At 38.7% G+C, this 26,952-nt stretch overlaps 1 protein-coding gene across 1 annotated transcript in view; it reads left to right on the top strand.

Annotated features, from left to right (window-relative positions):
• Nucleotides 1-26,952, top strand: part of DSG2 (desmoglein 2) — a 66,268-nt gene that overhangs the window by 24,855 nt on the left and 14,461 nt on the right. Inside the window, exons 2-13 of the mRNA XM_023207744.3 lie at nucleotides 2,905-2,940; nucleotides 4,762-4,896; nucleotides 5,741-5,902; nucleotides 6,038-6,182; nucleotides 7,024-7,190; nucleotides 9,097-9,234; nucleotides 9,352-9,537; nucleotides 15,631-15,896; nucleotides 19,840-19,982; nucleotides 20,786-21,013; nucleotides 23,261-23,488; nucleotides 25,709-25,830. Of these exons, the coding sequence (XP_023063512.2) occupies nucleotides 2,905-2,940; nucleotides 4,762-4,896; nucleotides 5,741-5,902; nucleotides 6,038-6,182; nucleotides 7,024-7,190; nucleotides 9,097-9,234; nucleotides 9,352-9,537; nucleotides 15,631-15,896; nucleotides 19,840-19,982; nucleotides 20,786-21,013; nucleotides 23,261-23,488; nucleotides 25,709-25,830 (1,956 nt within the window). The remainder of the gene's footprint in view (nucleotides 1-2,904; nucleotides 2,941-4,761; nucleotides 4,897-5,740; nucleotides 5,903-6,037; nucleotides 6,183-7,023; nucleotides 7,191-9,096; nucleotides 9,235-9,351; nucleotides 9,538-15,630; nucleotides 15,897-19,839; nucleotides 19,983-20,785; nucleotides 21,014-23,260; nucleotides 23,489-25,708; nucleotides 25,831-26,952) is intronic.

Here is a 26,952-nt window from a genome sequence, read left to right as displayed (position 1 = left end):
ATGGTCTCGATCTCCTGACCCCATGATCCGCCTGCCTCGGCCTCCCTAAGTGCCGGGATTACAGGCGTGAGCCACTATACCCAGCCAAAATATACTAAATTTTAAGACTGTTCCCTGATGATGTAGACACTGGGACCTCTCTGATCCAGGCACTGATCTTTCCCTTCGAAAATTCCCACCCAGGGAACACGCAGAGAGAAGTGATCTATCTCAGCATTGCTTTCCCTTGCTTTTCATACCATACCACCTTTGAAAATACATACATTTGGGGAGCACCCCTTTGGTTAGAGACATCTCTGGCCACTGCTAGCTGGGCAAATTAATAGCAGAGAGAATGAAGAAGAGATCATCGATCTGATCATAACATAGAGAATTAGCCATGATTGTTCATCTGCCCCAGAGAAGCCCACACTAGAAGCTGAACATCTGCTCTCCCTGAGTTTCTTTTTGGAATGGAGAGCCAAGAACATGAACTGACAATGGAAAGGAAAGAAAGAGGCTGAAGGATTCACATGTGGAAAGGAAGCTTTCAAATGAATGCAAAGGATGTGAAAGAGACTTTCAAATTTTAGGGAATGCCTTGTTTCCCATAATGTACCAAGTAGGGCTTCATGGATCCACGTGACCGTGCAGATGGGAAAAGGCAAACAACGGAGACAATCTACACCAAAGACAGAGTCCAGTGAATTAATGCATAAATGGAAGGTAGAGTAGTGGGGGCAATACATATAGACAATAATTTCAGTTTGGAATTATAAGTAAGAGAGGGATATAGAGCAACAGATTGTTAACAGAAACAAGAGAGGGATCTGCTTTTCTTTTTTAAGAGAAGGAAAACCTAAATATATTTTGTTTGCCAATCAGAAGGAACTAAATGTGTTGATTAGCCAATGGAGAAGGATGATAAAAGGTTAGTGGAAGGATTAAGGTTCTTGAAGATAAATGTGAGAGAACAAATAGAGTTGCAAATAAAATACACAAATGGTGGTTTGCCTTGGAAAGGAGTCAGGACACCTCTTCCCTGGGGAAAGAAAGGAAAGAGAGGATGACTGAAGATAGTGTCAGTCAAATAATATATGGGGTCATCTCATAAGAGTGAATAGGTACAGAGGTGTGACTAGAGTCATTTCCTACAGTTTGGAATACCTATTTTAGAAATGCAATCAGGGTAAGGCAATGACAAGGTGACGGTACAATTTATAGTGTGAGCACACTTTTGAGGATGAAAGGGTTGCTAACAGATGGAATGCCTCACAGCAGGTGTCAACCTAGACTCTTTGGGCAAAGGCAGCATATGGTCACACTAGAAAGGAACCGTCACCCCACTGAAAGAACAGCTATTTGAGAGCATGAATGTGTAAGAGATTTATACAGCCACTGTGGCCTCCTCTAGCAATATTGCCAGTGCGTGGTCAGTACTAAATAGGTTTCTAGATTTCAGAGGAAAAGTGAGGCAAGAATAGCAGAGTCATGAAAATGAATGCTCCCTGGTGATCACTGACAACATCTTCAGAGTGGCAGGCAGCAGTCTGCTAGCACTGGTCTGGTAGAACTGTGTGCAGTGATGGAAATGTTTTCTGTCTGCCCTGTCCAAATGGGTAGCCCTTAGCACATGTGGCTGTTGAGCAACTGGATTATTCATTTCAAATAATTTCAGTTAAAATCCAAATAGCCACAGGTAGCTACCATATTAGAAAGTGCTGGTTCAGATTCAGCCAAGAGAAGAATGAAGCCAGCCAGGAGATTAATGAACTGTGAGGAAATCCTGCCATTTGCAGCACAGCAACATGGCTGGAACTGGAGGTCTTTATGTTAACTGAATAAGCCAGGCACAGAAAGATAAATACAACATGTTCTCACTCATATGTGGGAACTAAAAGTTTTGATCTCATGGGCATAGAGAATAGAATGATAGAATCCAGAAACTGGGAAAGGTAGTGGGGAGGTGGGAGAAGAAAATAAATTGATTAATGGGTACAAATAGATGGTGTGATAGAAGAAAGAAGACCACTAATTAGAAATAAGAACACTAGTTCGATAGATCAGCAGGGTGACTGTAGTTTACAATAACCTATTATACATTTCAAAGCAGCTAGAAGAGAATTATTCGAATGTTTCTAGCATAATGAAAAGACAAGTATTTAAGGTAATTGACATCCCAAGTACACTAGCTTTACAAATTATATGAATGTATTAAATTATCACATATATTCCAAAACTATGCACATCTTTAATGCATCAGTTTTTAAAATTATTTTTTTAGAGTGCAAAATATTCAGAAAGCAAGATGGGAGTTTATTGGGCAAATTTAAGAGTAAGCATAACTGTATTTAGAACAGTACTATGTCATGATGAAGTCCCAGGTGTGACAGTGCCTATGAAGAACCAAAGAAAAGAGTTGGTGGGACTGAGGATACTGAGGAACTGAAAAGTCAGAACATGGGCTGTCCGTGTGTGTGGTTGTGTGTGTGTGTATTTGTGTGTAATGCACACAAACATAGGGATGGTGGGAGTTAGCTGGGTGTGGGGTACATTACATACTGGTGGCCCTGAGGGAAGGTAAGCAGGTCCTGGAGAACACAAGATAAAAACCATAGGGTGGGGAGAAAAGGATGGGAGAATGGCTAAGATTTCACAAGGCAGGTTATTTTGTTTGTTTTTTAAGATACTGTTTTCTGGAGGAGTCAGTATGGATCCAGGAGGATATAGATTTCTCCTCTGGCACTGGCCATTAGGGAAGGCAAAGGGAAAAATTAAATTTGTTTCCTCTTGACAAAGGATAGTAGTAGTGGTTAAACTTTTTTTATGTCTATAATATTTAATGTGGTAGGTTATTCATGAACAATGTTTTCACACTGAATTTAGCAGTAAATTGGCTAAATATCTAATAATTTTATTTTACAGATCTGCTTTAATGTTGGAAGTGGACTTCACTTGCAGGTGAGGAAATAAAGGGTTTATTTCTGCCTTTTGCTGCAGGAGGCTTAATTCCATGGCAAACAGGTTGTCTGGGCTTTACTAGATTAAAGACACACATTGTATTAGACCCAGCAATTTCCATTCAAACAAGTGCAGAGGAGCTTATCCAGGGGTGTTCAGTGCAGCAGTTTTTGACAATGTAAGTATCCACCAATAGGTGAATGTTAAAACCATTTATGGTACATGGAAGAATGTCCATGACGAGGTGCTGAATGAAAATCAGGGGGTAAAATAAGATATATAGTATAAATCCATTTTTATAGCAAAAAGACCTTTATACATCTGTGTATATATGTGCAACTGTATAGTTATGAAAAATCATAAAAGATATTAAGCTGTTAACAATGAATACTTCGTGAAGTATAAGTGAAAAGGTAATTTCAATTTTTTGTCATAGAAAATTTTGTACAAAAAAAAAAAAAATCAAGGACCTAGTGATAACCCGTGTAAATATTTCGAAGTAAAATACCTATAACATAGAGCAACAAAATGAGTAAAATGATAAACCAAGCCTAGTATAAGGATTATTTCTGATCTTAAGATCCCAGGTCAGCTGTATTGAAATTTTCCTTGGATAAAATATATATGCACCTATAAAACCCAACTGGAAATTTATAGAATGGTTTTCTCCCTAAGGTTCTGAAAATGAAATGGGAAATTTAATTCTTTACCCAATCCTGAAAACAATAAATTCATTAACTGACAGTTTCCCTAGTTTTAGTCAAATTTATATCAATAGATTACTAAGATTTAGTCTTAAAAAACATTTAGTAATTTATTTTTAAACCACAAGCCACCACAGAAAAATGAAACTTCATTTTCAGTTAATAAGAAAAAATATTTTTGACATGCTCTGTTGTTTTTTACTTTGCCAATTTGTAAGGCTACTAAATGATTCTTTTTTTTTTTTGAGACCGAGTCTCGCTCTGTCGCTCAGGCTGGAGTTCAGTGGCCGGATCTCAGCTCACTGCAAGCTCCGCATCCCGGGTTTACGCCATTCTCCTGCCTCAGCCTCCCGAGTAGCTGGGATTACAGGCGCCCGCCACCTCGCCCGGCTAGTTTTTTGTATTTTTTAGTAGAGACGGGGTTTCACCGAGTTAGCCAGGATGGTCTCGATCTCCTGACCTCGTGATCCGCCCGTCTCGGCCTCCCAAAGTGCTGGGATTACAGGCTTGAGCCACCGCGCCCGGCTTACTAAATTATTCTTTACTCTCACTCTGGGAAATCATTTCTTACAGTTAAAAACAAAATTCTACTGGCTGGGCACAGTGGCTAGCACTTGTAATCCCAGCACTTTGGGAGACGGAGGTGGGTGGATCACTTAAGGCTTGAGTCTAGGAGTTGGAGACCAGCCTAGGCAACGTGGTGAAACCCCGTCTCTACTAAAAATACAAAAATTAGACAGATGTGGTGGTGCATGCCTGTAATCTCAGCTTGGGAGGCTGAGGCAGGAAGATGGCTTGAGCCAGGGAAGTCAAGGCTACAGTGAGCCAAGATCATGCCACTGCACTCCAGCCTGGGTGACAAAGTGAGACCCTGTCTCAAAAGAAAAAATAAACCAGAAAAAACCCTACCACTTGACCAGCTTGGAGATAATCTCTTTAGGCCCTATGCAGTTTGCTGGAATATATATACTCCCTTTTAGACAATGAAGCCTCATAGGAAATACGAAGCATACCTTAAAATTTGCACTATTTAAAAGTTTAATATGTTGTAGGACACCATACTAATGTTCTATATTTATGACACATAATAAATTTTGGCAATATTCTGTTGTTGTAGGTCTTAGGCACAAGAAATGAAAATAAGCTGCTTCCTAAACATCCTCATTTAGTGCGGCAAAAGCGCGCCTGGATCACCGCCCCCGTGGCTCTTCGGGAGGGAGAGGATCTGTCCAAAAAGAATCCAATTGCCAAGGTATCTCCTAAAGAGGAACATGAAATATATGCATATGACTAAAATGTGGTGTGAGAGGACTTTTATGTCTACTTTAAGATTTAAGGAAAATTTAGAATGTGCTTACAGAATTTTTAAATATTCAAGAGATATCTGAAAATTAGCAGAGCTTACTTTTTAGCATAAAGTATCAACTTTAAGATTCTCTTTCCTATTCCGGAACATGCAGCATCATTGGCAAAAATATAGATAACTTTGAGTTTTGATTTAACTAAGAGTAAAGGGATTTGGCACTGGTAACACAGAGTGTTCAGTGCTCAAAAGAAGATGTCATAAAGTGTCATTTTCAAGATGAACTGGTGTCTATTACTAGGTAGGGTGACCATCTTCATTTGCCTGAGACAGTCATGGCTCATGCCTGTTGTCCTGGCTTAATAATTAATATCTGTGTTTTCACTCGCAAGGGGTCGAGTTTTTTTTGATAAATTATGTGATAGTGTTGCATGCACAAACATAAACCCTTCATTTTTCTTCCCCCAAAGCTTTTCTTCGTAAGTTCTACCCATTTTGGTAATTGACGCTGTAATTCTCTCCCGTTTTTCAAGCCAAAAATGTACCACACACTATCAGTTCTATTCCAAAAATATATTCCAAATCTGCTGCTTCTCTCCAACTCCACTGCCATTCCCCTAGTCCAAGTCTCGTCATCTCTGCCCTGTATTACCAAAGAACTTCAGAAAGAAATTGTCGATAAAAATATATACCTATAAATTACACAGAATCTCTTCTCAGGCTTTTGGCTAAGATCAAATCTAGTAAATTACAGAGAGTTCAACCGGAAACATTCCTGTTATTTTTATGTTAGATACATTCTGATCTTACAGAAGAAAGAGGACTCAAAGTTACTTACAAATATACTGGAAAAGGGATTACAGAGCCACCTTTTGGTATATTTGTCTTTAATAAAGACACTGGAGAACTGAATATTACCAGCATTCTTGATCGAGAAGAAACACCATTTTTTCTGGTAAGAAGAATAATTTTACATTTATTAGTTTGTAGTTTTTCTTTCATAATAAGTATCTTTTTTTTTTCATAGTATGGTAATTTATTTTTCTTAGCTTAAATCTAATCTTATTTATTATTTATGTCATGATTTCAGCTAACAGGTTACGCTTTGGATGAAAGAGGAAACAATGTAGAGAAACCCTTAGAGCTACGCATTAAGGTTCTTGATATCAATGACAATGAACCAGTGTTCACACAGGATGTCTTTGTTGGGTCTGTTGAAGAGTTGAGTGCAGCACGTAAGAGTCTTTTTTCTTTTTTTTAATAAATACTAAGATTATTTTATCTCCACTGTAAATAAACACTAAATTTCATATCTTAGTGAAAGTTGAGTATTACCTACAGAACAAATAAGAAACCTTTCACTCTAGGTTCAGAACTGCTTTCCTTATAGGTTTAAAAGACTTTACATGCCATTGCTTTTAGCCTTAGAACAGATAGGGTAGATTAATGTGACAGATAAGGTCTCTGTAGCAACTACTCAACTCTGCTCTCTGCAGGAAAGCACCATAGACAATATGTAAACAAATGAGGCTAGCTGTGTTCCAATAAAACTTTATTTACAAAAACAGGTGGCTGGTTAGCTTTGGCCCTACAGCTTTGGCTATAGTTTGCTGACCTATAACTTGTATTATTTTTAGTGTAAGGTTTATTCACAACATTGTTCAACACAGTGCTCTTCATGAGGACTCGAATGAGAGATTTCTTTTGGGCCATGATATAAAGAATAGTTACGCTTCTCCTGATTTGTTTGTATCTTAATAAATATCAGGATCATGTACCTGTTCATGTTACTTTCTTTGTATTGGCTACTAATACTATTATAAACACATCTGTCACCTTATATAGCAGTTTTTCAGGACTCCACCCTCAGCCTTGCCTTCATCTTGTTTTTCCTATTGTTGTATTCCATTCTCGCTTACGTCCTCATCCAGTTAAATGTTATATTGTGGTCAACTGCATGTGATTTTGATAAGCACCTGAAATCTTTTTTGGAACAAGCTAAAATTATAAATAAAATAACAGGTAAGTGTGCTTAAAGTTGAGTTTCATCTTAGACATCTTTATTTCTAATGCCAGATACACTTGTGATGAAAATCAATGCAACAGATGCAGATGAGCCCAATACCCTGAATTCTAAAATTTCCTATAGGATCGTATCTCTGGAGCCTGCCTATCCTCCAGTGTTCTACCTAAATAAAGATACAGGAGAGATTTATACAACCAGTGTTACCTTGGACAGAGAGGTAAATTAATATGCTATGTTGCCCATCTTTAAACTCTCTATCCTTTCCAGTTTCTCCTCTCTCTTTCTTTTCTAATTTTCTTATTTTGTTCTGTATTCCTTATCCATAGGATAAGGATCCATCTTGGAATTACTCTCTTTTAGGGATGGGCTGTCCAATATGGGCCATGTGACTACTGAGCACTTAAAATGTGACTGGCTCAAATTGTAATGTGCTGTATGCGTGTTGAATGTGTAATATATGCACCAGATTTGAAAAACTTAATATGAAAAATGCAGAATATGACATTAATGTTTTTTGTGATCATTGCATGTTAAAATAGTATTTTAGATATCATGGATTATATAAAATATACTTGTTTAAAATTGTTATCACATGTTTCTTTTTAAAATGTGACTACTAGAAGACTTAAAATTACATAAAGACAGCACCCTTCTAGGGCCTCTCCTATCAGGGTTCTGTTTACTAGAGATTCCTAAAACATTTCTCAGTTTGCAGTTCTCTAATGAAACATTAGGAGGCTCCTACAGTGCTAGTACATAGGAGATGGCGAGGAAAGGGATGAAAACAGGAATCCTAGTTAGAGAATAAAGTATCTGTAAAGGAGAAAATTACTCTAAATCCCAAATTGAAGGAAAATTTGAGTAGGTTTACTAGAAAGGCGTTTCTCTCAAACATTTCACTTTGTTTAACTCAAAGGGAAATTTTTAAATAAGGGGAGATAGAAGATTTTTTAAATGCTGTATACATAAAGGTTTTAACAGGGTACAAGAATAAAATGTCATTGATCCTAAAGATACACTCTTTGTCATCAGATATAAATCATCATCCAAATGCACTATGTTCAGTATTTCTTAGAAAAATGATTTAATTCTGCCCAAATTGGAAGGATTGCACCCAATAGGCTTAAGGGGATGTTTGTAAAATTAAAGAATATGATTCATCTAAAATTCTACTCTATACCTTTTCACATAAATATAATGGAATGGAATGGAATAGAATGGAAAAGTGTTACTTTGCATTAGTAGTGTGATTTTTAACAAGCTGCTGTTTCTAAAGGACAGAAAGTTTAACCAATAATAATGGCTGTTAACTTACTGGGCATTTACCTTCTGCCAGGTACCGTTCTAAGCCTTTTTATGGATTAACCCATTTAATCCACATAGAAACCCTGTGAGGCAGATTCACTTATTATCCTCATCTTACACATAAAGAACCCAAAGGTCAAAGGGATTAAGTGCATGTCCAACACAGTCAGTAAATGACGATGACAGAATTGGAACCCAGGCAGCTGGCTCCGGGGTCCTGGTATCCTGCTGTGCACTGAGTGCTTCTGCCCTATGCAGGACCCCAAGCCCTGGCACTACCTGCCCTCCTAAATTCCAGCCACACTGAACAGAACCACAGTCAGGAGACCTCATGGAAGAGAAGAAGTGGCATCTGAGAAGCCATTCTCTAGGACACATACTATAAGAATCAAATCCCTGGGGAATTCTGGACAAAGTTCGCCCAGTTTTGCCTTCACTAGCCAAGTTTATTTAAGACCAGGTTTTCCTCATTGAGAATGAAGTGCGGGACAGAAAGAACCAATTCCTACAGTTCCACCTCACTTTCAGCAGAGAATAAGCTACATTTTCAACAGTGGCTCCTTTGTGCACACTTCTCCTGATAGTATCACCAATGACATATTGAAGAATTTGACTATCTACAACTCCCGAGGCTTTGCTGTTCTTCTGCAAAAGCTCTGACTGCAAGTAAATAGTATCTTCACACAAATAATAGCAGATCATAAAACTGATTTGTAAATAAAATATACTGTGGTACATGATAAACTGGACTAAAACCAGAAAGCCAGATTTAAGAGTGACTCTTTTCACCCAGCTGGACATTTTTTATTGCTCTGCAGGAACACAGCAGCTACACTTTGACAGTAGAAGCAAGAGATGGCAATGGAGAAGTTACTGACAAACCTGTAAAACAAGCTCAAGTTCAGATTCGTATTTTGGATGTCAATGACAATATACCTGTAGTAGAAAATAAAGTGGTAACTATTATTCTTATAATAACTGTACCTATTTATTTATATTTTAGTCCTAAGTAAAAATATATCACTTATATTTGTATTTCACTGAAATAAAAATCATGTGTTCATGTTTTACAGCTTGAAGGGATGGTTGAAGAAAATCAAGTCAATGTAGAAGTTACACGCATAAAAGTATTCGATGCAGACGAAATAGGTTCTGATAATTGGCTAGCAAATTTTACATTTGCATCAGGAAATGAAGGGGGTTATTTCCACATAGAAACAGATGCTCAAACTAATGAAGGAATTGTGACCCTTATTAAGGTAAGTACTAAGTATTCAAAACTGGCATGGGCCAAGTTGGTGCTGGAAAGGAATCTAATGTATCTAAGCCCTGAACACTTAGAAGTGCTTTACATACTCAATTAACTAGCACTACAGTTGTTTGAGAAAGGAGCCATCCCTGTTTACCCAAGTTCTATGGTTAGGAAGTGGTCACACTACGGTTCACATTCACATCAGGGGACTCTAATCCTAGCAGACAGCATGGAACCAGCATCATTACTGCTTAGCTCACTTCCAGGCTTTCCTGCAGCTCATACCTGGCGATCACATGCTCACATCACAACCTCTTGCCTCTATGAGTATCCCCTCGATTACTACCTCTGATTTTATCTACTTAAGAATAAAGCCAGGCCCCATACTTTGAGAATCCAAGACAGGCAGATCACTTGAACCCAGGAGTTCGAGACCAGCCTGGGCAACATGGCAAATCCCCGCTTCTACCAAAAAAAATACAAAAATTAGCTGGGCAAAGCGGCACATGCCTGTAGTCCCAGCTACTAAGGAGGCTTAGGTGGGAGGATAGCTTGAACCCGGGAGGTGAGGCTGCAGTGAGCTGTGCTCACACCACTGCACTCCAGCCTGGGCAACAGAGTGAGACCCTGTCTCAAAAAAATAAAAATCCTGAAACAAAACTAGTAAACCCAGACCTCACTAATAACATCTAAAAATAAAAGCTGTGATAACTTGATAGTTAAGTGTGCCTAAGAATCACCTCATAAAACTGCATGCCAAAAATGCAGGTTCCTGGTCTCATCAACAAAAAGTTTCATTGGGCAGGTTTCAGAAACTTGTCTTTTTAACAAAAATCCACTTGTGATTCTAATATTAGTATGAGGCTCACATTTGGAAATATAGTATACTAAGTTCTTGTGCTTAATTGAGTCAATGAAGGGAAAATTGAACTAAATAGGGATATTAAACGTTTATGTCGAATTACAGGATGGGCTGGGTGCGGTGGCTCACGCCTGTAATCCCATCCCAGCACTTTGGGAGGCCGAGGATGGCGGATCACGAGGTCAGGAGTTCGAGACCAGCCTGGCCAACATGGTGAAATCCCATCTCTAGTACTAGAAATACAAAAATTAGCCAAGCATGGTAGTGCGTGCCTGTAATCACAGCTTCTCAGGAGGCTGAGGCAGGGGAATCACTTGAATCTGGGAGGCGGAGGTTGCAGTGAGCCGAGGTCGCACCATTGCCCTCAAGCCTGGGCAATAGAGTGAGACTCCGTCTTAAGAAATATATATATATATATCAGGATGGATTTGTATGTAACAAAATAGGTAAGGAATAATATCAGTGTATTTTAAGTAGCTTATATTAGAATTGCCTTACCAGATTGTAAAATAAAATGCAAAGCTACAGTTCCAAAATACTATTTCATTAAGTTACACACAGGCAAAAATTGATTCCAGAAGTTTTGAAATTCTTACAAAAACTTAATGTATAACAGACTGGGTAAAACACTGACAGTGGAAAGAGGAATAATGGTGATCTAAATGTATAACAGAATAGAGAAGCATTAATTTGAGGTTTCATGATAATTGAGCACTACTTATTGACAGCTACTATATGCGTTTAAGCTACCTTTTTAAAAGCAGAGGAAAATTGAATAACATTACCTCATGTTTAAAGGGAAGAACTCATGATTATTGAAGAAATGGATCATGTCATTCGAGACAAAATCAGTTTATCTGCTTGTGTGGAAATATAATTTTAGCCATCAATTATAGGTATGACCATGCCAGATACCTGAGATAGAAAAGCCAGTTGCACACACAAGGAGAAACAGATATTGATGAATGACAGAGGTGCTAGCATAGAATTGTCATGTGCCACATATGAACGTTTCAGTCAGTGACAGATTACATATATGACGATGGCCCCGTAAAATTATAATGGAGCTGAAAAATACAGAGTAAGGATGTAAAAGAAGAAAATCGTTTTGTATAGCTGCACAGTGTGTTTGTGTCTTAAGCTAAGGCTCATTACAAAAGAGTCAAAAAGTTAAGAAAATATTAAAAGGTTTATAGAGAAGTTATGGTAAGCTAAGGCTAATTTATTATTGGAGAAAGAAAGTATTTTTTTAATTTAGTGTAGCCTAGGTACAGTATTTACAGTCTGTGGTAGTGTATGGTAATGTCTTAGGCCTTCATATCCATTTACTCACTCACTCAGAGTAACTTCCAGTCTTGCAAGCACCACTTATGGTGAGTGTTCTATACAGCTGTACCATTTTTCAAATCTTTACTACCATATTTTTACTATACCTTTCCTATGTTTAAGTACACAAATACTTACTATTGTGTTATAATTGCCTGCAATATTCAGTACAGTAACATGCTATACAGGTTTGTAGCATAGGAGCAATAGACTATACCATATAGTGTAGGTGTATAGTAGGCTTTACCATCTAGGTATATGTGAGTTCACTCTGTGATGTTTGCACCTAAACAAAATTGGCAGACAATGCATTTCTCAAGTAATTAAGCAATGCATGACTGTATTTTTAGTGTAGTATGATAGCACAAAAAAGGGATATAGTTGTTTCTATCAAGAAGGATGTAGATAAAAAATAATAAGAAAATGAGTATTAAAATGAAAGCAACCGAGTGAGATAATTACAAAGTCACTGTCTCAATTATATAATGAATTGCTTCCAAATTATACGGGCAGCAATCAGATTCCATTGAAAGGAATTTAGACAAAAAAGATATGCAAGTAGCAAATACCCACGTGAAAAAGTGCCAGCACCATTTGTCATTAAGGAAAATCAAATTAAAACTATAAGAGATATCACTTTACCTTCTAGAATGGCAGAAATGAATGCCTTAGTCCGTTTGGGCTACTACAACAAAATGCCATTATCTGGGTAGCTTATTAACAACAGAAATGTATTTCTCACAGTTCTGGAGGCTGGAAAGCCCAAGATCAAAGCAGATGCAGTGTCTGGGCAGGTCCTGCTTTCTGGCTCATACACAGTGCCTTCTTGTTGTATGGTCACGTAGCGGAACATCCAACAAGCTCCACTGCGCATCTTTTAAAAGAGCATTGATCCCAGGGTCTCCGAAAAGCCCCACTCTTAATATCATCACTTTGAGAGCCAGGATTTCAGCACATGAGTTTTAAGGGGACACAAACATTCAGACAATAGCAGTCAAAAAGATTGACAACACCAATTGTTGGCAAAAATATAGAGAAACTGGATTGCTGGTGGAATTGTAAAATGATACAGGCAGTTTGACAGTTTCTTTTAAAAGTTACACAAGAGTAGTTATATGACCCAGTGATTTGATTCTTAGGTTTCCACCCAAGAAAAATAATAAAAACATGTCTATACAAAGACATGTATGCAAATGTTCATGGCAGCATTATTCATAATAATAAAAAAACTAATAGCAGGTCCAAATGTCCATCAGCTGGTGAGTAGATAAACAGAATGTGGTGTATTCATATAATGGAATACTCACGAGCAATAAAAAGGAATGAAGTACTGATACAAGCTACAACACGGATGAACCTCAAAAACATTATGCTATGGACCAGGCGCGGTGGCTCCCGCCTGTAATTCCAGCACTTTGGGAGGCCAAGGTTGGGGAATCACCTGAGCCCAGGAGTTTGAGACCAGCCTGGGCAACACGGTGAAACCCTGTCTCTACTAAAAACACAAAAAATCAGCCAGATGTGGTAGTGCACACCTGTAATTCCAGATGCTTGGGAGGCTGAAGCAGGAGAATCGGTTGAACCCGGGAGGCACAGATTACTATGAGCCAGCATCACGTCACAGCATCCCAGTCTAAGAGACAGAGTGAGACTCCATCTCAAAAAAAAAAAAAAAATGCTGATTATGCTGTGTATAAGGAGCCAGACACAAAATACTACATATTATATGATTCCATTTAATTGAAATTTCTAGAAAAGGCGAAACAATGGGGATAGAAAGCAGATTGGGATTGCTTGGAGTGGGGAGCGTGAGTGGGGACTGACTACAAACGCACATAAAGGAACTTTTGGGGGTGATGTGGTGTTCTAAAACTGGACCACAGTGATGAGTGCAAATCCAGAACTCATCATGCTGTACACTTAAAACGCGTGAATTTTATCGTATATAAGTTATACCTGAATGAAGCTGTCCAAAAAGGATAAAGGAGATGAGCAGATATTTTTCAATATGGAAATAGAGATAGTAAATAGTCACATGAGAAAAATTCACAGCTTTGTTAACAAATTAACAAACTTACAATCTTTAATGTTATTAAAAAATAGCAAAAATGGAAATGATAAAATAAGTTTACAGAATTATAAAAAATAGAGGTCTCTTCCTTCACACAGTACTCTTGATACTGAAAATTTTCCATTTGCTTTGGAGCATTATGGCTATTTATGAAAAACATTATGAAACACTTATGGCCCCAGTACCTACCTTTTTTTTTTTTCCATTGTCTTGGCCTTTGGATACTAATGACATCTGGGTGGAAGATTTTATTTCTCATCCAGCATATATCATGCCATGAAACAAGCATGTCAAGTGCAAGAGTGACTTAAATAAACAAGCTTTCACAAAGATATGACAATTACAAAGGATGTATTTTCTCTAGTCTTTTTCTCCTGTGTCCTTGTCTCAAAATCACAGTGATCCATATTTTTAAAGGGGACAGAAGTTGTGATCCATCCAGAGCCTAGCAGAGAGGAAAACTGACTTATTTTGGTGAAAATAAGTAATGGCAGCTCCAAAGGAAGGAAATGCACAATGAATCCTCCAAAAAACAAGTGAAAAGCTTTGCTTTGCTGTAATTCATATAAACATGCCTAACATATTTAATTTTATACCACAAAAATGTTCAGTGCATCTAAATGGTCAGAGACACTAGAAATAAAAAGCAACAGGACCTAAGTAAACTTTAACTAGGTAATTCTTTTAGTAATAGGATATAGGTCAACAGAGGAAAAATAATGTGTAAAAAAATGTTGACAGCAGTATTAATTATATTTAGAAATTGTGATAGCCCAAATGCCTAATTATAGAATGACTGTCTCTATCTAAGTAGTAGAATACTATGGAAATGTTTATAAAAAGAAACATTGAAAAGTTGGACCATAAAATATGTATACAGTAATGAACTGATTATTTCAAATGGACATTGTGCTCTTACAAAGAACTATTTGAAGAAAGGTTCATCTTGTATGGAATTAACAGCAAACCACATATTAATATATATTATGCTAAAAAAGAGGAGAGTTGGGTTCTCTGTTTAAACAAATTTGAAAACTCTAGGTTTCTTCTTTACTCCAGGAGTTCAAGTATTTTAATATGCTAATGTGCAATACATAGCTATATTAGAGGGACAGAACTCACAGAGCTATCACTACTTATTTTCACTAAAATAAAACCCATGGAACACATTTTAAGGAATATTGATTTATACTGAATGCCTACTATTTTTTTACATTAGAAAAAAAATCACTTCAGATTGTTAAAGATAAATATATATACACACACACACATATATACAGATGTATGTGTGTGTATGTTTTGAGACAGGGTCTCGCTGTATTGCCCAGGCAGAAGTGCAGTGGCATGATCGTGGCTCATTGCAGCCTCAACCCCCTGGGCTCAAGCAGTCCTCCCACCTCAGCCTCCTGAGTAGCTGGGACTACAGGCACAAGCTATCATGCCCAGCTAATTTTTGTACAGATGGGAACTCCCTATGTTGCCCAGGCTGGTCTCAAACTTCTGGGCTCAAGTGATCTACCTGCCTTGGCTTCCCAAAGTGTGGGGATTGCAGGCATGAGTCAGCATGCCTGAACAAAATATATGTATATTTACAATGATTTCAACATTTAGAAAAATAAATTGGTAATACTTCCTAACATCCTTAACATTTATGACTATCCAGATTGACAGAAAATTTTTATTTGCTTGGTGTCAGTGTCAGAGTTGGAATATTCAGTGCTGCTATATTTTCCATGCATTAAATTATTATATCTAACATTGAAACCACACATGTATATGTATATGTGTGTGTATCTTCTGTTTTCTCTTTGAAAAGAATTCCCTTCGGTTTTCCCTTTTAGGAAGTAGATTATGAAGAAATGAAGAATCTTGACTTCAGTGTTATTGTCACTAATAAAGCAGCTTTTCACAAGTCAATTAGGAGTAAATACAAGCCTACACCCATTCCCATCAAGGTTAAAGTGAAAAACGTGAAAGAAGGCATTCATTTTAAAAGCAGTGTCATCTCAACTTACGTTAGCGAGAGCACGGACAGATCAAGCAAAGGCCAAATAATTGGAAAATTTCAAGCTTTTGATGAGGACACTGGACTACTAGCCCGTGCAAGGTAAGAGAGAGTGACACATGTATTTATTTATTTTAAATTATTTTCAGTGCCTGTTTTCAAAAATCATAATGAAATCTGAACACTTCATTCCTTCTAATCAGCATTATAGTTCCCCAAAAGTCTACAAGTTAAATTTACCAAAGATGTGTCTATAACTGAGAGATGAGGGGGAATTTTCATCAGAATCCACCTTCCTCAACCACCTGTGTGTGAGGAGGAAGCTGGTTTACTCACCTCTGAAACAGTTCTGGCTAGAGACGGCTAAAAAGCAACAAAGGAAAAGTTCAGGAGAAAACTTTTTAAAACCTTTCTTAATTCCTAAAAGATTATTATTGGAGGGTAAGAACATACCAGATAACATCCACAAGATTTACTTTACACAAGTTACGTAATGTATTTTAATATGGGGAAACCAGCTTTACTTAACCCATAAATCTTGGGAATGAATTTTCGTTTAAACCTATTTGTTTCAGAGATTAGTCTTGATCATGGTGACCTTTACTCAGTACATTTATTGAGAACCTACAAGATGCTCACTGTGTTGGAAGAGACTGGCTTGTGTCCACTCTGTAGTGGCACCTTATTGTGTGACGCTTTCAAATTTTCAAAGTAAATTTACCTCTTAGATCTCAGTGCCATGCCATAGAAAGACCATTCTCTACAGAGCTGTTATTTATGGAGCTCTAGTTACTGTTATTGCAGTTGAATTTAAAGAATCCCCACCTGCTGTCCCAGACACAACTTTAGTGACTTCCTGCTCAGTGCCAGAGCTGTCTGGTTGCTTGAGTGTCCTTATGCACCTGTGTCCCTGTCTTACTCCGTTTGAGCTGCTGTAACAAAAATACATTAGACCGAGTAATTTATAAACAACAGATTTGTTACTCACAGTTCTGAAGACTAGGAAGTCCATCAAGGCACCAGCCAACAGATTTGGTATCTGGTGAGTCTTGCTGTGTGCTTCCAAGATGGCACCATCTTGCTGCATCCTCACGTGGCCAAAGGAGCAGGGAAACTCACTGGAGCCTCTTTTTTAAGAGCACTAATTCCATTCATGACGGTGGTGCCCTCATGACTTAATCACTTACCAAAAGCCCCACCTCTTAATATGATCATATTGGGTATTAGGCTCCAACATAAGAATTTCCAAGGGTTACAAGCATTAAAATCATAGCAGTCCCTATGTACCAGTGCTTCATAAAACATTGTATTTAAGTCCATCACCAAGTGTAGCAAGAATGAAAAAGTGGAAGAAGCTCTTCAACAACCTTTTTCCTTTTAGTGAATCTCCTTTTCATGGAATTCCTTAAATAACGTTTTTTCCAAAATAACGTTAACAAGCAGCTTCCACCATGTTTTCTGTAGTGCCTTGGTGACATTCTTTGGCCCGCTCTGCTTCTCTTATGTGGTCTAGTTGGTCTAGTTGTAATTTTCTTAGCTCTATACCTCACAAAACAATATACCCTAACTGAATTCCCAAAATTGAGGATGAATTTTCTATATAATCATTTCTCACTGCTGTCTACGTAGAAACTTATATGTTCAAACTAATTATATGCCAATAATATGTGGCCACTTATTGAAGCTTCTGTTTCCCACCAAATTATTTACTTTTGGCTGCTGTTTTTTTTTTTTTTTTTTTTTTTTAGGGGCCATGAATACATCAAAAGATGTGTGTTCTGCCTGGAAGAATAATGAACCCTGCGTCTTTTATTTCTTAGTGTTTGATTGTGTTCTTTAGAACACAGTTACAGAATTTTAGAAAGAAAAGATCTTAAAGACCAGCTCAAACCTATTATTTTACGGATAAGGAATGGAGGCACAGCCAAGTTAAATTATTTTCCAAATGTTCGCTTAACTAATTAGTGGTTGTTATTATGAAACATTGATAAGGGGCTGGTCACAGTGGGTTCATGCATCTCACACTCAAGAATCTGAGGCAGGAAGATCACTTGAGGCCAGGAGTTCAAGACCAACCTGGGCAACACAGCAAGACCTTGTCTCTCCAAACAAACAAAAAAAAATTTTTTTTAATTAGCCAGGCGTGGTGGCACATGTTTGTAGTCCCCACTACTGGGGAGGCTTAGGCAGGGGGATTGCTTAAGTCTTGGAGTTCAAGGTTCCAGTGAGTTGCCATCACACCACTGCACTCCTGACTCATTGTCATAATTTACTGTTTTATTGAATATTCATGTGTGTCAGCTGTTTACAGATATTTGCTATAACACGTAAGCAGCTATGCTACTTGAATTATGTCTAGCTTTTACAACAGAGAACAGAAAATTTCTTAGATTAAACAAAGCATCACATTATGAAATGTAATCCCTATTCCTAAGACTCTGCCTTTATTACCAGTATGAATGTTGGTAAACCAGAGACAGCAGCTCATGTCCAAGCTTTAAAATTTCAGACATGAAATTCAAAACTAATTGTGAAAATCAAAATGTATTATTATTTACTGGTAGCAATATTAAGAGGCAGAAAAACTTAGTTCAAGTGTATAATTGGAAATAGCACTATAAATAAATATTGCTATAAATTAGCCACTCATTCCTGTGTGCCTCAAAGCCACTTAATAGCAAATAAATTAATAATTTGATTGAGCAAAGCAAGATACTCATATATTTGGTTGGTACTGGTATTTTATGTTAAACTCATTGGTATTAATGAACTAATTACATACTTTATTTTATTTCTTTTTTTTGAGACTGAGTCTCGCTCTGTTGCCCAGGCTAGAGTGCAGTGGCACGATCTCGGCTTATTGCAAGCTCGGCTTCCTGGGTTCAAGCAGGTCTGCTAAAGCCTCCCAAAGAGCTGGAATTACAGGCACCCACCACCACGCCCAGATAATTTTTGTATTTTTAGTAGAAATGGAGTTTTACCCTCTTGGTCAGGCTGGTCTTGAACTCCTGACCTCAGGTGATCCACCCGCCTCGGCCTCCCAAAGTGCTAGGATTATATGCGTGAGCCACCACACTCGGCCAATTACATACATTTCTGAAAACATATTATGGACATTTGCCTTGCTCTCCCAGCATTGGCTCCTTCCACACTAATTCTCTTTGCTTTGAGGAAAGAAACCCATACATTATTTTATCAGCATTGTTTCCACTTTTAACCAGTTCTACCTGAAAGAAAATTATTACCCCAGTAATCAACAGTGTCCGAAAATTTCTAGATGCTTCCGTTTTTGTTTTTGTTTTTTCAGACAGAGTTTTGCTCTGTCACCCAGGCTAGAGTGTAGTGGCATGATCTCGGCTCACTGCAACCTCTACTTCCTGGGTTCAAGCAATTCTCCTGCCACAGCCTCCTGAGGAGCTGGGATTACAGGCACGTGCCACCATGCCCAGCATTTTTTGTGTTTATAGTAGAGATGGGGTTTCACCGTGTTGACCAGGCTGGTCTCAAACTCCTGACCTCAAGTGATCCACCTGCGTCAGCCTCCCAATGTGCTGGGATTATAGGCGTGAGCCACCACGCCCGACCCCTGGGATCGCTGGTTTTTAAAGTTGATGTTTATAAATGTTGCTAACACCCCCAATAAACAACAGAACATAAGACTGCTCTTCTCCACCAGTCCTTATTGTATGACTAAGTTATTCCCCAAAAGTTTAACCCAAATTTAAGGGACACTAAATCAAATGCCATAGGACAGACTGCAGAGCAACTTAAAAACTTGGGTTAGTGGTTAGTGGACTGAAGAGAATCACCCTTAATTTTATGTCTTGGATATGTTGCAGGGATAAGGAAGGTCCAATTTACATGTGACATGCAGTAACGAGAGGGGCTTTTAGGATGGTTTTACGAAATTAACAACATTCAAAACAAATGCCTGTAATAAGAACATATTTAATGAGAAGAAAAGTAAGCTTGAAAAAGCTGTAGATGTTAGAGATTTCCAGTTCATGCAGAATTCAAAATTAATTTTATGTTTGTTTTATGACAGATATGTAAAATTAGAAGATAGAGATAATTGGATCTCTCTGGATTCTGTCACATCTGAAATTAAACTTGCAAAACTTCCTGATTTTGAATCCAGATATGTTCAAAATGGCACATACACTGTAAAGATTGTGGCCATATCAGAAGGTGAGTTATTAAATAGATCCTTTTCTTGGTTATATGTATTTAGATTTTTATTTTCCAACATCAGAAACCTTTGTTTTGATTGTGTATAAAAACCTAATCTCAGCCGAGAGTAGTGGCTCACGCCTGTAATCCCAACACTTTGGGAGGCCGAGGCAGGTGGATCACGAGGTCGAGAGATCAAGACTATTCTGGCCAACATGGTGAAACCCCGTCTTTACTGAAAATACAAAAGCCGGGTATGGTGGTGTGCACCTGTAGTCCCAGCTACTAGAGAGGCTGAGGCAGGAGAATCACTTGAACCTGGGAGGTGGAGGTTGCAGTGAGCGGAGATCATGCCACTGCACTCCAGCCTGGTGACAAAGCGAGACTCCAACTCAAAAAAAAAAAAAAAAACCTAATCTCAGCCCAGGACAGTTGCTTGCGTCTGTAATCCCAGCTACTCAGGCAACTGAGATGTTAGGAACACTTGAGCCCAGGAGTTTGAGACCAGCCTGGGCAACAAAGCAAGATGCCATCTTCAAAAAAAAAAAGGAGGGGTGGATAAAATTAAAAAACAGATGTTTAAAATATTTTTTTAATAAGATGAAATAAGCATGTAATTTCTCCAGTAGATAAACCTCACATTTCTACTTGGTAAGTGGATTAGAAGATATTATTTGGTCCAAATTTGAAACATATCTAGGATAGAAAATGTCCTAAGTGGTTAGTACCTTTTCCACTCCAAATTGGCAAGGGAATTCAAACTATGTCTGTTGTCAGCAATAAGAACAGAATGTACATAATTTTTCTCTCTTATTTTTAAGATTATCCTAGAAAAACCATCACTGGCACCGTCCTTATCTACGTTGAAGACATCAACGACAACTGCCCCACACTGATAGAGCCTGTGCAGACAATCTGTAATGATGCACAGTATGTGAATGTTACTGCAGAGGACCTGGATGGACATCCAAACAGTGGCCCTTTCAGTTTCTCTGTCATTGACGAACCACCTGGCATGGCAGAAAAATGGAAAATAGTACACCAAGAAAGTAAGCAAAATCACTGGACTACATTGAAATCTAAATATTAAGCATGATAGATATCTAAAATGTTTATGTTATATTTCTTCTCATAAATTATATTTCCAATATAGTTTTTTAAAGGAGTTTTTAAACGAGGTCCTGAACCTACTGGCATGTAGTATCTTATATGCTTATGGAGAGAAGAAAAATAATCTAATAGCCTTGAAGTAGCTTTGTCTGGTAAGATGAGGAGTACCAAGCCTTTCTCAGCACCACAGTCGTAGTAGGTGCCTTCTAAAAATCTTGAAATGTAGTAACAACAATTCCATTCAAGACAGCATTTACTGGGCATTTGCTGTGTGCCAGGCACTCTGCTAGCCCATCCTACATATTACCATATTTAATCCTTACTTCTAGCATTTTTCCCTGATTAAAGCTGAGGATACCTTGGTTTAAGTAAGGAAAGCTCAAAGCTAGAACATGATAGAAACAACATGACAGTGGGTTATCTGACTCCTGTTTCCCTATGTCAGTGGACATGTCCATACGTCCATATCCGGGACATCTAGACACATGGAACATATGATGTGTTGATGTGAGTTTTCAGATGTCCTTCAGGGTGGTGTTGAATGCAGAAGAGTCTATCCAGAAAACTATTTTGTTTTGAACAATTAGGGTTCGTTTCAGAAAAATTTCATAGATAATGGTCAGGTTTTTGTTTGTTTGTTTTTTAATTTACAACTTTATTGTGTTAAGTCTAGCAAATGTTTGAAATCATTTTAAGAGGGTTTGAATAATGTTTAGTCCAATTAACAAATTAAACACTATCAATATTTCAAACTGTATTTACAAATTTAATATATTTAGTTTCCTTTCTTATATATTTCAGTGATCTGAATTAACAAAACCTCCCAGCCAGGTGCGGTGGTTCACGCCTGTAATCCCAGCACTTTGGGAGGCCAAGGCGGGCAGATCACAAGGTCAGGAGATGGAGACCATCCTGGCTAACACAGTGAAACCCTGTCTTTACTAAAAATACAAGAAATTAGCCAGGCCTGGTGGTGGGTGCCTACAGTCCCAGCTACTCAGGAGGCTGAGGCAGGAGAATGGCGTGAACCCAGGAGGCAGAGCTTGCAGTGAGCCGAGATCTCACCACTGCACATCAGCCTGGGTGACAGAGCGAGACTCCGTCTGGAGAAAAAAAAAAAACCCTCCCTATGATGCTTATACTCTAAAATTCTAGTAAATTTAACTTACAAATACATTGAGTTGTATATTAAAGAATATTATCAATAATAAGTTGAAGCCAGGCGCGGTGGTCAGGAGTTTGAGACCAGCCTGGCCAACATGGTGAAACCCTATCTTTACTATAAATACAAAAATTAGCTGGGCATGGTGGTGGGCGCCTATAATCCCAGCTACTCAGAAGGCTGAGGCAGGTGAGTCACTTGAACCTGGGAGGCGGAGGTTGCAATGAGCCAAGATGGCAGCACAGCACTCCAGCCTGGGCAACAGAACGAGACTCCATTTCAAAAAATAAGAAGAAGTTTAAGAGTGCTAATATTCCTTGATCTTAGAAGGTGCATGCTGAAGAATGTCATGCTATCTGTAACTTACCTTGAAATAGTTCAGAAACTTAAAAAGTGGATATATAGAGGGCAAAAAAGCACTGTTGCAAAATGTAAACAGTTAGTGAAGGGTTTGTTAATATTCACTAAAATATTCTTTCAGCTTTTCTGTAGGTTTGAATTTTTTTTCAATTTTGAAAATATATAGTGTCGAGAACAAAAAAAAAGAAGGGACTAGAGAAAACAAGATTGGCCCATTGTTGGAAACGATTACAGCTGAAGATGGGTACCATGGCGGTTATGCTCTTCTCTCTATAACTATGTTTGAAAAATTGCCTTAATAAAGTTTTTTTTAAAGAAATGGTAAAATAAAGGTCATTCAGTAGAAATATTAACTCACCACTTGTTTGTCACTGTATTCGCAGTATATGGAACAGTTCCTAGCTATCCTAGACCCACACACATTGGTTACAGCTAATCATCATGAAAGTAAGGTGTCCAAGTCTGACCCTTTGCTATTTAAACTGCATGTTCAGGGCCTATAGACAAATTTTAATGAGCACACTTCAATGAGAAGTGAAGGAAGAACAAAGTAACTAATTGGAGCTAAATATAATCAGCAATGAAAGAACATTTCTGGAATTTAATGTTGCCTCATCCTTGGTAATCATTCATTTTTATTTCCTTTTGCTGCCCGACCTTATAGGTACCAGCGTGCTGCTGCAGCAAAGCGAGAAAAAGCTTGGGAGAAGTGAAATTCAGTTCCTGATTTCAGACAACCAGGGTTTTAGTTGCCCTGAAAAGCAGATGCTCACACTCACGGTTTGTGAGTGTCTGCATGGCAGCGGCTGCAGGGAAGCGCAGCATGACTCCTACGTGGGCCTGGGCCCCGCAGCTATCGCACTCATGATTTTGGCCTTTCTGCTCCTTCTGTGTAAGTCTGTAAAAGCAACTCTGTAGTGCTTTTAGGAATTTGAGTGCACTTCTGGCGTTGTGTTACTATGGTAGTCATTGATTTCTTCACAGTTATTCTTTAACCACACTAGAGCACTTTGAGAGTGAACAGGGAAACAATTGATGATTGGCAAATCACCAAAGCATCATATAGGAGTCTTCAGAAATTTGTTTTATAAGTGTATATCACGTTCTGATTTCAGTAACTTAGGAACTACTCTTTGGCATAAACTTCACTGGTATTCCCATTTCGACGAGCTCTGTGAGGGCAGCATGCTGTCTGTTCTCTTCACTGCTGTATTCCCAGTGTGTAGAACAGAGCCTTGCATGTATGTAGTAAGCACTCAGAAAAGATGTGCTGCATGACTTTGGGCTATGGGTGCAAGGTTTTTTACAAACCCAGTTTATTCCAATGGATTCTGCTTTGTACAGTCAACTTGTCAGAGCTCCACCTCCCTGATATTCCCCGCTCGGCTTGTTTCTTCACCAGCACCAAAAGTAGGCAGACCCTGAGCACTTCCTTTCCTTCCTGACTGTAAGATGTTCTCGACCAGTCCTGCCTGCCCTACCCACCCTCCAAAGACCTCGCGTTTCCATTTATAGAAGAACAAGGGACTGCATCCTGAGGTCACATGAAATACCACTCTTACTTATCCACTGAACATGAACAGAGGGCCACTTCCAAGGCAGCCCAGGCTAGTGCAGTGACAGAGGAGTCTGTTAGACAAGGGGTCCCCAACTCCCAGGCCACAGACCAGCACCTGTCTGTGGCCTGTTAGGAACCAGGCCACACAGCAGGAGGTGAGTGGTGGCTGAGTGAGTGAAGCTTCATCTGTATTTACAGCCACTCCTCATCGCTTGTGTTACCATCTGAGCTCTGCCTCCTGTCAGATCAGTGCTGGCATTTGATTCTTACAGGAGCTCAAACTCTATTGTGAACTACTCATGCAAGGGATCCAGGTTGTGCACTCCTTATGAGAATGTCATGCCTGATGATCTGTCGCTGTCTCCCACCACCCCCAGATGGGACCATCTAGTTGCAGGAAAATAAGCTCAGGGCTCCCACTGATTCTACATTATGGTGTGTTGTATAATTGTTTCATTATATATTACAGTGTAATAATAATAGAAATAATGTACACAATAAATGTAAAGCACTTGAGTCATCCCAAAATCAACCCCCCACCCCTAACTTCCTTGTGGAAAAACTGTCTTCCATGAAACCAGTCCCTGTTGCCAAAAAGGTTGGGGACTACTGTGTTAGAGCCATTGGTAGATGTTCAACTGAATGCACAGCACTCAACAGTCCACGGTGTACTTTTATACCATCGTCTCCATGCTATGGCTACATATACAGATACATAACGGTAAATGACTTGTCTCAGCTTACCAAGTTTGTAGGTAGGTACTGGAGCTGGAACTGGATCTTTTGATCAGGGATTCCTTGCACTGCTTTCTCATCTCAGATTCCCTGGAGCCTAACGTGGGTGCTTGGCACATAATAGACACTTGATGAATGTTTGTTAAAATTGTTGAATTGCCATTGGCTGAGTTCAGTCTTCCTATTCGACATAGTAGCTATAGTTAATGTGCTGTTGACTGTTTGACATAAAAATGAATCTAGGCAGTTGCCAGTTCATCACTGGAAGCTGCCAAATGGGAGTGGCAGATGGGCATGCAGATATGTTTAATTCTTTGCTGCACTGATCAAGGGGTCAGCCTTGGTCTTTGCTTCCTCCTAGCAGTAAAATAAAATCTAAGAAGAGGGCTCTGAAATTGTTATATGTTTCACTTTATTATTTCTAATTACTGCTTTTAATAATACATATATTTTTGCAACAGTGATTTTTTTTTTTTAATTGGACCATAGTTTAAAAAAAATGTAATCTGTAAGCTGGTTTTGATGATTTGGATACTGTGTGACCTAGTCTTGGTAGTGCACTCAGCAGCCACCGACAGCCTCTTTCTGATGAACAAGGTCTTGAACCTGTAAGACTCCGTCATCCTGCCTTTGGGTTTTGGAGTAACTCGCCCAAATCAAGCTTGGTAAGGTTGGATCAGGGTGAAGAAAAGAAAAATTGGGCTGTAAATAAGTGAAGACAACTCTAGGAAGGGATATGAAAATTCCAAAATTAAGCAATATAAATTTAGAGATATGTCAAGATTAACCTTATCTGTGTTCAATTTTGTGTCTGTACAGTGGTACCACTTTTACTGCTGATGTGCCATTGCGGAAAGGGCGGCAAAGGCTTTACCCCCATACCTGGCACCATAGAGATGCTGCATCCTTGGAATAATGAAGGAGCACCACCTGAAGACAAGGTCAGTGGATCAGATGTCAATATGACTTGTCTTCTTTTTGAGTTTTAAAGGGGCCTCGGGAAGTGTTTCTTACATTTTGGGTTGAGTGAGTAAAGTGATCACTATGGATTTCACTCATGTGCCTTTGTTAAGCAAAGGGTTCAAATGACGGCATATTTTGTGTTTGTTGCTGGGGCAGAATTGAGATAGTTTTTACTCTGTTTTGACACTTCCCATGTTGCAGAGAATGTAGAGCAAGGTTCAGGAAGAGCAAGAGTGTGTAGGGATCTAAGTCTTTTGTCCCAACATTAAATGGGCAGTTTTCACAACCAGTAACTGCTTCATTTCTATTCTCCTCAATACATAGGGTTTGCAGAGGTAAACCCACAACCCCCATGACAGTTGTAAAATGTTGCAAAACCCGCTTTCCCAACTACTTCATAGCCATATCCCTTTGTCTCTCTATTGCATCTTCACCCTGGACCGCTCACCACCATCTGTTACAAGCACCATTTCTTTCTTTCTTTTTTTTTTTTTTTTTTTTTTATTATTATTATACTTTTAAGTTCTAGGGTACATGTGCATAACGTGCAGGTTTGTTACATATGTATACTTCTGCCATGTTGATGTGCTGCACCATCAACTCGTCAGCACCCATCAATTCGTCATTTATATCAGGTATAACTCCCAATGCGATCCTTCCCCCCTTCCCCCTCCCCATGATAGGCCCCGGTGTGTGATGTTCCCCTTCCCGAGTCCAAGTGATCTCATTGTTCAGTTCCCACCTATGAGTGAGAACATGCGGTGTTTGGTTTTCTGTTCTTGTGATAGTTTGCTAAGAATGATGGTTTCCAGCTGCATCCATGTCCCTACAAAAGATGCAAACTCATCCTTTTTTATGGCTGCATAGTATTCCATGGTGTATATGTGCCACATTTTCTTAATCCAGTCTGTCACAGATGGACATTTGGGTTGATTCCAAGTCTTTGCTATTGTGAATAGTGCCGCAATAAACATACGTGTGCATGTGTCTTTATAGCAGCATGATTTATAATCCTTTGGGTATATACCCAGTAGTGGGATGGCTGGGTCATATGGTACATCTAGTTCTAGATCCTTGAGGAATTGCCATACTGTTTTCCA

This window comes from Piliocolobus tephrosceles, chromosome 18 (genome assembly GCF_002776525.5).
Source record: "Piliocolobus tephrosceles isolate RC106 chromosome 18, ASM277652v3, whole genome shotgun sequence".
NCBI classification, from domain to species: Eukaryota; Metazoa; Chordata; class Mammalia; order Primates; family Cercopithecidae; genus Piliocolobus; species Piliocolobus tephrosceles.
This window is presented reverse-complemented; position numbering and strand designations above follow the sequence as displayed.